Source organism: Oncorhynchus mykiss, chromosome 3, assembly GCF_013265735.2.
Source record: "Oncorhynchus mykiss isolate Arlee chromosome 3, USDA_OmykA_1.1, whole genome shotgun sequence".
In the NCBI taxonomy this organism is placed as follows: domain Eukaryota; kingdom Metazoa; phylum Chordata; class Actinopteri; order Salmoniformes; family Salmonidae; genus Oncorhynchus; species Oncorhynchus mykiss.
The window spans coordinates 21048967-21062376 of NC_048567.1; the positions used below are offsets into that span (position 1 = coordinate 21048967).

The 13410-nt window shown below is 45.7% G+C and overlaps 1 protein-coding gene across 1 annotated transcript in view; it reads left to right on the forward strand.

Moving 5' to 3' along the window:
* The window catches only part of itga8 (integrin, alpha 8), a 65156-nt gene that overhangs the window by 22830 nt on the left and 28916 nt on the right, over positions 1-13410 (forward strand). Inside the window, exon 13 of the mRNA XM_036971671.1 lies at positions 5207-5404. Within this exon, the coding sequence (XP_036827566.1) occupies positions 5207-5404 (198 nt within the window). The remainder of the gene's footprint in view (positions 1-5206; positions 5405-13410) is intronic.

Genomic DNA, 13410 nt, shown 5'->3' on the forward strand with positions numbered 1-13410 from the left:
ATAATAGTAGAGAGAATTATTTATTTGGCCCATTCCTCCTGACAGAGCTGGTGTAACTGAGTCAGGATTGTAGTCCTCCTTGCTCGCACATGCTTTTTCAGTTCTGCCCACACATTGTCTATAGGATTGAGGTCAGGGCTTTGTGATGGCCACTCCAATACCTTGACTTTGTTGTCTTTAAGCCATTTTGCCACAACTTTGGAAGTATGCTTGGGGTCATTGTCCATTTGGAAGACCCATTTGCAAACAAGCTTTAACTTCCTGACTGATGTCTTGAGATGTTGCTTCAATATATCCACATAATGTTCCTTCCTCATGATGCCATCTATTTTGTGAAGTGCACAGGCCCTCCTGCAGCAAAGCACCTCCACAACATGATGCTCCACCCCCGTGCTTCACGGTTGGGATGGTGTTCTTTGGCTTTCAAGCCTCCCCCGTTTTCCTCCGAACATAACAATGGTCATTATGGCCAAACAGTTCTATTTTTGTTTCATCAGACCAGAGGACATTTATCCAAAAAGTACGAACTTTGTCCCCATGTGCAGTTGCAAACCGAAGTCTGTCTTTTTTATGGCGGTTTTGGAGCAGTGACTTCTTCCTTGCTGAGCAGCCTTTCAGGTTATGTCGATATAGTACAGTGGATATAGGTACTTTTGTACCTGTTTCCTCCAGCATCTTCACAAGGTCCTTTGCTGTTGTTCTGGGATTGATTTGCACTTTTCACACCAAAGTACGTTCATCTCTAGGAGACAGAACGCGTCTCCTTCCTGAGTGGTATGACGGCTGCGCAGTCCCATGGTATTTATACTTGCGTACTATTGTTTGTGCAGATGAACAGATGAACAGGCGTTTGGAAATTGCTCCCAAGGATGAACCAGACTTTTGGAGGTCTACATTTTTTTTTCTGAGGTCTTGTCTGATTTTTTTTGATTTTCCCACGATGTCAAGCAATAAGGCACTGAGTTTGAAGGTAGGCCTTGAAATACATCCACAGGTACACCTTCAATTGACTGAAATTATGTCAATTAGCCTATCAGAAGCTTCTAAAGACATGACATAATTTTCTGGTATTTTCCAAGCTGTTTAAAGGCACAGTCAACTTAGTGTATGTAAACTTCTGACGCACTGGAATTGTGATACAGTGAATTATAATTAAATAATCTGTCTGTAAACAATTGTTGGAAAAATTACTTGTGTCATACACACAGTAGATGTCTGTAAGGGATCTCGTCCTCCTCTTCTGAGGAGGAGAAGCGAGAAGGATCGGAGGACCAAAACGCAGCGTGGTAAGTGTCCATAATGTTTATTTAAAAATAACTGAACACTACGAAATACAAAACAATAAACGTGAAATGAACGAAACAGTCCCGTGTGGCGACAAACACTGACACGGAAGACAAACACCCACAACCCAAAACTGAAACCCAGGCTACCTAAGTATGATCCTCAATCAGGGACAACAATTGACAGCTGCCTCTGATTGAGAACCATACTAGGCCGAACTCAAAAACCAACATAGAAAAACAAACATAGACTGCCCATCCAACTCACGCCCTGACCATACTAAAACAAAGATAAAATAACAGAACTATGGTCAGAACGTGACAGTACACCCCCCAAAGGTGCGGACTCCGGCTGCAAAACCTAAACATATAGGTGATGGTCTGGGTGGGTGTCTGTCCGCGGTGGCCGCTCTTGCGCGGGACGTGGACCCCACTCCACCATAGTCCTTCTTCGCCTCTCTATTCGCCTCCGTGGCCTCTTAAGAGCGGCGACCCTCGCTGCCGACCTCGGACTGGGGACCCTCGCCACGGGTCCCGAATGGACGGGAGACTCTGGCAGCGCTGGACAGGCAGGAGACTCCGGCAGCTCCTGAGTGAAGGGCGATTCTGGCATCGCCGGCGTGACAGGCAGCTCTGGCAGCTCCTGGCTGACTGACGGCTCTGGCATCTCCTGGCTCACTGACGGCTCTGGCAGCTCCTGGCTGACTGATGGTTCTGGCAGGTCCTGGCTGACTGACGGCTCTGGCAGCTCCTGGCTGACTGACAGTTCTGGCAGCTCCTGGCTGACTGACGGATCTGGCAGCTCCTGGCCGACTGACGACTCAGGACAGACTGGTGGCTCTGGCAGTTCAGGACAGACTGGTGGCTCTGGCAGCTCAGGACAGACTGGCGGCTCTGGCAGCACGGGACAGACAGGAGACTCTGGCAGCTCAGGACAGACGGGAGACTCTGGCAGCTCAGGACAGACGGGAGACTCTGGCAGCTCAGGACAGATGGGAGACTCTGGCAGCGCTGGGCAGGATGAAGGCTCTGGCAGCACTGGACAGGCGGGAGCACCTGTAGGAAGAAGACGGAGAGACAGCCTGGTGCGGGGGGCTGCCACCGGAGGGCTGGTGCGTGGAGGTGGCTCCGGATAGACCGGACTGTGAAGGCGCACTGGAGCTCTTGAGCACCAAGCCTGCCCAACTTTACCTGGTTGAATGCTCCCTGTAGCCAGGCCAGTGCGGCGAGGTGGAATAGCCCTCACTGGGCTGTGCTGGCGAACCGGGGACACCATGCGTAAGGCTGGTGCCATGTACACCGGCCAGAGGAGACGCACTGGAGACCAGATGTGCTGAGCCGGCTTTATGGTACCTGGCTCGATGCCCACTCTAACCCGGCTGATATGAGGCGCTGAAATGCACATGCACCGGGGACACCGTGCGCCTCACGGCATAACACGGTGCCTGCCCGGTCCCTCTCGCTCTCCGGTAAGCACGGGGAGTTGGCTCAGGTCTCTTACCTGACTTAGCCACACTCCCCGTGTGCCCCCCCCCAATACATTTTTGGGGCTGCCTCTCAGGCTTCCTTGCCAGCCATGTTCCCTCGAAGCGCTGGCTCCCATTACCTGCTGTCTCCGCTCTCCTGGCTGTCTCCACCTGTTCCCATGGGAGGCGATCCCATCCAGCCAGGATCTTCTCCCATGTGTAGCAACCCTTGCCGTCCAAAACGACCACCCATGTCCAGGAGTCCTGAGATTGCTGCTGCCCGATACCACGCTGCTTGGTCCTTTTTTGGTGGGTGGTTCTGTAAGGGATCTCGTCCTCATCTTCTGAGGAGGAGAAGCGAGAAGGATCGGAGGACCAAAACGCAGCGTGGTAAGTGTCCATAATGTTTATTTTAAAACATAAACTGAACACTACGAAATACAAAACAATAAACCTGAAATGAACGAAACAGTCCCGTGTGGCGACAAACACTGACACGGAAGACAAACACCCACAACTGAAACCCAAGCTACCTAAGTATGATTCCCAATAAGGTGCAACAATTGACAGCTGCCTCTGATTGAGAACCATACTAGGCCGAACTCAAAAACCAACATGGAAAAACAAACATAGACTGCCCACCCAACTCACTCCCTGACCATACTAAAACAAAGATAAAATAACATGACAATGTCCTAAACGACTTGCCAAAACTACAGTTTGTTAACAAGAAATTTGTGGAGTGGTTGAAAAACGAGTTTTAATGACTCCAACCTAAGCGTATGTGAAATTCCGACTTCAACTGTATATAATAGGCGGTGTCAGAAGAAAGCCCATAAAATTGTCAGAGATTCCAGTCACCCAAGTCATAACCTGTTTTCTTCGCTACAGCACTGCAAGCGGTACCGAAGTGCCAAGTCTAGGACCAAAGGGTTCCTTAACAGCTTCCACCCCCAAGCCATAAGACTGCTGAACAACTAATCACACGACCATCCTGACTATTTACATTGACCTCCCCATTTGTTTTGTACACTGCTGCTACTCGCTGTTTATCATCTATGCATTGTCAGTTCACCACTACCTACATGTACAAATTACCTCAACTAACCTGTACCTCCGCACACAGACTTGGTACCGGCACCCCCTGTATATAGCCTCGTTATTGTTATGTTATTGCGTTACTTTTTATAATTTTTTACTTTTGTTTATTTGGTAAGTATTTTTGAACCGCACAGTTGGTTAAGGGCTTGTAAAGTAAGCATTTCACTGTGAGGCTGGCACATGTGACAAATAAAGTTGGATTTGATAAGTCTGCACACAGACAGACACACACACATGCATTGAGTGAACTCAGAGGCTTTTGTTCTTAGGTTGATGCATCAGCTGGGTTAGACTGGGAATGTGGAGGTGATCACACACAAGACAGATCAGTAGAGAATATATTAGCCTCAGGAAACTGCAGTGCTAGTGGAGCCAGAATGGAGCTTGAATGGAGCCAGATACTCCAGCTGTCTGAGCCACAATGGAGACTAGAGTCTGAGACGCTGTGATGTTCTCCCTCATTATCATACAGTGGTGGCGGCTCTGTGTGTGTGTGTGTGTGTGTGTGTGTGTGTGTGTCACGTATACTCCCTCTCTGGCCTCTAGGTCATCAGGCTGCTGATTATCCCGCACACTTGTCACCATCGTCTCACGCCCCTGCACCTCTCGACACTCACCTGGACTCCATCACCTGCTTGATTATTTTCCCTATATCTGTCACTCCCCTTGGTTCTTTCCTCGGGTGTTATTGACTCTGTTTTCATGTCGGTGCGTTGTTTGTGTTTCGTTTTCATTGTTTTATTTATTAAAACACTCACTCCCTGAACTTGCTTCCCGACTCTCAGCGCACTCGTTACAGTGTGTGTGTGTATGTGTGTGTGTGTGTGTATATATGTCTCTGATTACCTCCCTCATCATCACAGAGCAGTGTAACCATGACAACACTGTTTGTAGTTTTCAGCTCCATTTTTCAGCAGGCAGGATGCAGGTGGGGAGTTGCGCTGTGTGAGTGTGTGTGTGGGGTGGGACAGTAGGGTGGGGTTAACACCTGGTAATCGCTGGTGAAGGGTAGCCATTGGCTGCTTATTGTCACAGGAATCTCCTGCCTTTGCCTTTTAGACAGTTCTACATGTTTGACATATACATTTGGAGAGAGAGAGAAGGAAATGGAAAGCGAGAGGGGTAGTCCTAGGTAGTCTCTTTACCTCTCCCTCAGGGGCTTTCACTTGATGTCTAAACCATCCCTCCCATCCCTCTCTCTTGTTCTTTTTCTCTCATCCCTCTCTCCTGCTGGTCTGCTGTATCACTTATCACTGTACCAGCCTTATAACTCATACTGGAGTTGGTTTTGTGTTTCTATCTGTGTTTCCTACCGTCATACCCCCACCCCCCTCTCTCTCTCTCTCTGTCTCATAGACGTGGCAGTGGGTTGTCCGTTTGGAGGGGAGGACCGGAGTGGCCTGGTGTTGATCTACAATGGCCAGAGAGACCTGACGGCCCGCGGCCTAACCCTCAGCCAGGAGCTCTATGGAGCCTGGGACTCCAGTAGTGGCCTCTCCGGCTACGGCTTCACACTGAGGGGGGACAGAGACCTGGACAACAACCATTACCCTGGTACACTCCCATGCACCTTACTTATTTTCTCCTCTTTTTTCCGTTTCACTTCTCTCCTCCCTTCTTCTGGTGAAGTCGTTACTCAGGAGGGGTAGTCGGGTTACAGAGCTGTTGCCACGACGATTCTCTGATGACTTCTTGTCCTGTCCCAGGAAGAGAGGGGGGGGGGCACGCAATTAGTCTGTTCTCTGTGCGCTAAAACATCTTAAGGAAATGTCAAAATGTTTCAACTTCATATTTATCATCTCCAGCACCACCCCAACATCAACGTATGTGAAAATGGTGTTTTCATGTTTTGTGGAAAAATAGATATGAGGGAGATACAGTGGGGCAAAAAAGTATTTAGTCAGCCACCAATTGTGCAAGTTCTCCCACTTAAAAAGATGAGAGAGGCCTGTAATTTTCATCATAGGTACACTTCAACTATGACAGACAAAATGAGAATATTTTTTTTCTCCAGAAAATCACATTGTAGGATTTTTAATGAATTTATTTGCAAATTATGGTGGAAAATAAGTATTTGGTCACCTACAAACAAGCAAGATTTCTGGCTCTCACAGACCTGTAACTTCTTCTTTTTGAGGCTCCTCTGTCCTCCACTCGTTACCTGTATTAATGGCACCTGTTTGAACTTGTTATCAGTATAAAAGACACCTGTCCACAACCTCAAACAGTCACATTCCAAACTCCACTATGGCCAAGACCAAAGAGCTGTCAAAGGACACCAGAAACAAAATTGTAGACCTGCACCAGGCTGGGAAGACTGAATATGCAATAGGTAAGCAGCTTGGTTTGAAGAAATCAACTGTGGGAGCAATTATTAGGAAATGGAAGACATACAAGACCACTGATAATCTCCCTCGATCTGGGGCTCCACGCAAGATCTCACCCCGTGGAGTCAAAATGATCACAAGAACGGTGAGCAAAAATCCCAGAACCACACGGGGGGACCTAGTGAATGACCTGCAGAGAGCTGGGACCAAAGTAACAAAGCCTACCATCAGTAACACACTACGCTGCCAGGGACTCAAATCTTGCAGTGCCAGACGTGTCCCCCTGCTTAAGCCAATACATGTCCAGGCCCGTCTGAAGTTTGCTAAAGAGCATTTGGATGATCCAGAAGAAGATTGGGAGAATGTCATATGGTCATATGAAACCAAAATATAACTTTTTGGTAAAAACTCAACTCGTCCTGTTTGGAGGACAAAGAATGCTGAGTTGCATCCAAATAACATCATACCTACTGTGAAGCATGGGGGTGGAAAAAAATCAAGCTTTGGGGCTGTTTTTCTGCAAAGGGACCAGAACGACTGATCCGTGTAAAGGAAAGAATGAATGGGGTCATGTATCGTGAGATTTTGAGTGAAAACCTCCTTCCATCAGCAAGGGCATTGAAGATTAAATGTAGCTGGGTCTTTCAGCATGACAATGATCCCAAACACACCGCCCGGGCAACGAAGGAGTGGCTTCGTAAGAAGCATTTCAAGGTCCTGGAGTGGCCTAGCCAGTCTCCAGATCTCAACCCCATAGAAAATCTTTGGAGGGAGTTGAAAGTCTGTTTTGCCCAGCAACAGCCCCAAAACATCACTGCTCTAGAGGAGATCTGCATGGAGGAATGGGCCAAATTTCCAGCAACAGTGTGTGAAAACCTTGTGAAGACTTACAGAAAACGTTTGACCTCTGTCATTGCCAACAAAGGGTGTATAACAAAGTATTGAGATATACTTTTGTTATTGACCAAATACTTATTTTCCACCATAATTTGCAAATAAATTCATTAAAAATGCTACAATGTGATTTTCTGGAGAAAACAATGCTCATGTTTTCTGTCTTAGTTGAAGTGTACCTATGATGAAAATTACAGGCCTCTCTCATCTTTTTAAGTGGGAGAACTTGCACAATTTGTGTCTGACTAAATACTTTTTTGCCCCACTGTAAGTGTTTCCAATAACATCATCAGTGTGCATGATGTGATTTTAACCAATTATGAGTAGGCATTGTCTACTTATTGTTTGATGATGTCTTTGGAAACACTTATTTTCCTTATATTTTTTTGCTACAAAACATAGAAACGTGCCATTTCTACATATGTTCATGTTGGGATGGTGCTGGAGATGATGAATATAATTGTTTTTAAATTTCCATTTGAAAGTGTTTAGTCTGTTCGCCAGATATTTCACCATAGCGTTGTAGGCCTCTAGCGGACACAAGCCTCCAATTCTTCAGAAGAACATGTTCATATGGCTAGTATTACTTTGGAGAGACTTCCTCTTTTGTGATGTCATGGTACAGATGAACATGCCACACTACAGCAATCTGAAGGGAAATCCTTCAGAGTGTTTGTATTTACATGTTCAGTCAGTGGTAGTCTGAATGTCTGTGTGAGTGTTTGTATACACATTCATCTACTTGGAATCATGGGTTCTTAAAAGGTGATTTAAGACTGCACATGTTTGGAAATTAAACTTTTGAACCCCCTTGTTTTCCCCTCAATTTGGAGCCATTCTAAAAGCAGTGTAGTTCAGTCTTTGTACTTCTATAGACCAAGCTGAAAGGTAGCCATTCTAAAGGCAGCATAGTTCCATTCTTTGTTCAGTCTTTGTACCTCTATAGACCAAGCTGAAAGGTAGCCATTCTAAAGACAGCATAGTTCAGTCTTTGTACCTCTATAGACCAAGCTCTATAGACCAAGCTGAAAGGTAGCCATTCTAAAGGCAGCATAGTTCAGTCTTTGTACCTCTATAGACCAAGCTGAAAGGTAGCCATTCTAAAGGCAGCATAGTTCAGTCTTTGTACTTCTATAGACCAAGCTGAAAGGTAGCCATTCTAAAGACAGCATAGTTCAGTCTTTGTACCTCTATAGACCAAGCTGAAAGGTAGCCATTCTAAAGGCAGCATAGTTCAGTCTTTGTACTTCTATAGACCAAGCTGAAAGGTAGCCATTCTAAAGACAGCATAGTTCAGTCTTTGTACCTCTATAGACCAAGCTGAAAGGTAGCCATTCTAAAGGCAGCATAGTTCAGTCTTTGTACCTCTATAGACCAAGCTGAAAGGTAGCCATTCTAAAGGCAGCATAGTTCAGTCTTTGTACTTCTATAGACCAAGCTGAAAGGTAGCCATTCTAAAGACAGCATAGTTCAGTCTTTGTACCTCTATAGACCAAGCTGAAAGGTAGCCATTCTAAAGGCAGCATAGTTCAGTCTTTGTACTTCTATAGACCAAGCTGAAAGGTAGCCATTCTAAAGACAGCATAGTTCAGTCTTTGTACCTCTATAGACCAAGCTGAAAGGTAGCCATTCTAAAGGCAGCATAGTTCAGTCTTTGTACCTCTATAGACCAAGCTGAAAGGTAGCCATTCTAAAGGCAGCATAGTTCAGTCTTTGTACTTCTTTTTTCTTTCCATCTTTTCTTCTTTCTGTAACAACAACAGACCTGCTCTGATCTCTCCATTCTGCAAACAGGAAATCTGGGTCTTTTACAATGAAAACATCACACACACTAACACACACACACGTACACAGACATGCACACACATGCACTGCATGGCTTGTGATCAATTTCTCTGGCCTCTGAGTGTAAGTGTTGAGTCTGTGCCAGGCTATGAACCAAAGCCAGTCCCTATACAGAATCACCCCACATCGAGTTACTCAGTCACACACACTGTACAAACACAATGCATGTACAGTTGAAGTCGGAAGTATACACACACTTAGGTTGGAATCATTAAAACTTGTTTTTCAACCACTCCACATATTTCTTGTTAACGAACTATAGTTTTGGCAAGTCGTTTAGGACATCTACTGTGTGCATGACACAAGTCATTTTTCCAACAATTGTTTACAGACAGATTATTTAACTTATAATTCACTGTATCACAATTCCAGTGGGTCAGGAGTTTACATACACTAAGTTGACTGTGCCTTGAAACAACTTGGAAAATTCCAGAAAATAATGTCATGGCTTTAGAAGCTTCTGACAGGCTAATTGACAACTGAGTCAATTGGAGGTGTACCTGTGGATGTATTTCAAGGCCTGCCTTCAAACTCAGTGCCTCTTTGCTTGACATTGCTTGAAAAATCAGAAGAAGTCGGCAAAGACCTCAGAAAAAATTGTTGACCTCCACAAGTCTGGTTCATCCTTGGGAGCAATTTCCAAACGCCTGAAGGTACCACGTTCATCTGTACCAACAATAGTACGCAAGTATAAACACCATGGGAACACGCAGCCGTCATACTGCTCAGGAAGGAGACATGTTCTGTCTCCTAGAGATGAACGTACTTTGGTGCGAAAAGTGCAAATCCATCCCAGAACAACAGCAAAGGACCTTGTGAAGATGCTGGAGGAAACAGGTACAAAGTATCTATATCCACAGTAAAACAAATCCTATATCGACATAACCTGAAAGGCCACTCAGCAAGGAAGAAGCCACTGCTCCAATACAGCCATAAAAAAGACAGACTACGGTTTACAACTGCACATGGGGACAAAGATCGTACTTTTTGGAGAGATGTCCTCTGGTCTGATGAAACAAAAATAGAACTGTTTGTCCATAATGACCATCGTTATGTTTTGAGGAAAAAGGGGGAGGCTTGCAAGCCGAAGAACACCATCCCAACCGTGAAGCACGGGGGTGGCAGAGTCATGTTGTGGGGGTGCTTTTCTGCAGGAGGAACTGGTGCACTTCACAAAATAGATGGCCACATGAGGTAGGAAAATTATATAAATAAGGTGAAGCAACATCTCAAGACATCAGTCAGGAAGTTAAAGCTTGGTCGCAAATGGGTCTTCCAAATGGACAATGACCCCAAGCATACTTCCAAAGTTGTGGCAAAAGGGCTTAAGGTCAACAAAGTCAAGGTATTGGAGTGGCCATCACAAAGCTCTGACATCAAACCTATAGAGAATTTGTGGACAGAACTGAAAAAGGATGTGCGAGCAAGGAGGCCTACAAACCTGACTCCATTACACCAGCTCTGTCAGGAGCCGAATCCCACTGGGTCCTGACGACGGAGCAGTGGACATCGTTGTAGGTTGAGGTGCGGGCGGAGGTGATGATGTAGTATTTACAGGAAAGCCTCCTCTCTCCCATCTGTCCATTGTTTGCAGCACGCGATCCATGGCTGTCCCTAGACTGTGTAACATGGTCGGGTGCTGCTGAACGCGCTCCTCTACTGTGAGAGAAGGGCTGGCTGCACCTGCTGACTCCATTTGAATGGTCCGTGATTCTGTCAGCGATTGGGTGCAGAGATGTAGAGTCAGGCGCAGTACACAGGTTTGAGCAACACAACGGAGTTTACTCAAAAAAGTCAAGCAAAAATTCCAAATAGGAACATACATACACACTAGCACATACAACAAGCACTTATGACACCAACAATCACGGACAGAACAGAAATGTATGCCAGAGGGTTAAATAAGGAACGTGATATGTAATTGAAACAAGGTGTGTATGTAATACAGACAAAACTAAACTAAACTGAAACATGGATTGATGGTGACTAGAAAGCCGGTGAAACAAAGTGGTGATCCTAACTGACCTAAAACAGGGATTTTACTAGGATTAAATTCAGGAATTATGATAAACTGAGTTTAAATGTATTTGGCTAAAGTGTATGTACAACTGTACCTATGGGAGGAACGTGCACTCACACACTCACACACACACACACACACACTCACTCACTCACTCACTCACTCACTCACTCACTCACTCACTCACTCACTCACTCACACACACACATAGGCACGCACCATAGGAGGTTGGTGGCACCTTCATTGGGGAGGACAGGCTTTTGGTAGTGACTGGAGCGGCATGGTATCAAACACATGGTTTCCAGGTGTTTGATGCCATTCCATTCGCTCCATTCCGGCCATTATTATGAGCCGTCCTCCCCTCAGCAGCCTCCACTGGTACGCACGTATGCACACATACACCTACAGTAGAAGTGGGGTTGGGTTTCTCTGGAGTGTAAGACGGACAGATCCAGGACTTTGGAATGAGAGCAGCATTCTTCTGTTGGAAGTTTGGGTCCCTGAGGCTGAGCTGATGTTTGGACTGTACTTTTTTTGTGTGTGTGTGTGTGTGTGTGTGTGTGTGTTTGTGTGTGTGTGTGTGTGTGTGTGCGGTTAGATCTGCCTGCTAAAAGCACACCTTAGCTTTGATGACTTGCAGATTGTGGTTGAAAGGCCAAGTGCTTTAACTGCTGTCCTCTTTCCTCCTCTCTGCCTCGTTCCCCTCTTCCTTCTTCCCTCTCTTTCCCCTCTTCCTCATTCCCTCTCGTTCCCCCGTTCCTCCTTCCCTCCTCACCTCTACCTTTCCAACTGCCCCCCATACCCCACAGACAGCTAGAGGTCCCCCTTTCTCTACCGCCCCTTGTTACACCTATAAAACACACACACACGCATGCACGCACGCACACACACACACACACACACTGGGGGCTAGGGTGTAATGTTGAATGTTGTGGTTTCAGAGGACCAGTAGGTTAAGGCACTCTCACTGACTGCAAAAACAGATGAACCACTCCTACATTCAATTTAGATACACGTTCACTTAAACACGCGCACGTGCACACACACACACACACACACAAGAACACACGCATATACAGACACACACACACACACACACACACACACACACACACACACACACAAGAACACACGCATATACAGACACACACACACACACACACACAAGAACACACGCATATACAGACACACACACACACACACACACACACACACACACACACACACACACACACACACACACACTCAATAGATCTATGGGAACGTTTTAGTATTTGACTCTAATAGTTTAACCATTTAAACAGATGTCACTAACGGGGTGCCCCTGTGTATGACACTCTAGCCCTCTATCAGCATCAAGACTTAACCTAGTCTGTTTTATTTGATGGATAGCCAGGATTGTATATTCCCAAAAGATTAAAGGCTATCTGAGGAGGAGTTCTCAATTTGACTCTTTCTAGTAAACTGGAGACAACCTTTCTGTCACAAGTTTTCAGAACCACATCAACCCTTATAGGTCCTGATCACATTTTTCTCATGACCTCCACTAGACCGATGGAATTAGAGAGCTCAGAACTCTTTCAAACAGAACTGCAGAGGTCAGAACTAATGAGCTTAACCAGTCCCATTGATATATTATCATAAGTAAACTTAGCCTCTGACCCTCAGCCTCATTGATATTAGCATGACTTACCTTAGCCTCTGACCCTCAGCCTCATTGATATTAGCATGACTTATCTTAGCCTCTGTCCCCAGTCCCAGTGCTGTAGCAGCTTCAGAGCTTAGCTTAACCTCTGTCTTCAAGTGACAGGACTAGCTACATCTATGGTTGGGGGCATATTCTATATATCCCAGTCACTCCTATGTTAGCATTGTGTTAGCTTAGCTTAGTGTGTCTGGCAGGGAAGACTTGCATTGATTAAGTTTCAGACGTTCAGTCAACGCTGGGGTGTGTCTGTGTGTGTGTGTGAGCGTGGTCTGTCTCATTAAAGTGCAGCTCTATTTTAAACAAAAACCCATTTAAGACTCCATCTTCAAAACACATAATCACAAATGAACTGAGTAGAGCAATGGACTAGTTAAGTGGCTGCTGCAGACTGACTGGTTGTATAAGGCACATGATTATAGTAAAGTGAGGGAGTGTTGTTGTTGTGTAGCAGAGGGATCTGATTGGACCAATGGGAACGTTCTAATGGAGCTTGAATGTGCCGTGGGGTTTCTCCGTTGCGACACGCACACTGTGTTCCTATTTGGATAGTTTCATTCTGAACCAAAATAGTGCTGCGAAAATGGTTGTATTCACAACTCAAAGCTGGTACAGACTAAATGTGTTTGTGTATGTGTGTGTGTCAGTGTGTGTAAAACATGAGAGGTCTGTGCTTGATGAGATTGCTCAGACCATGAAATCAGTCCCATCTGTGGCGTTCTTTGAAGCTCATAGACTCTCTCTCTGTCTGTCTGTCTGTCTGTCTGTC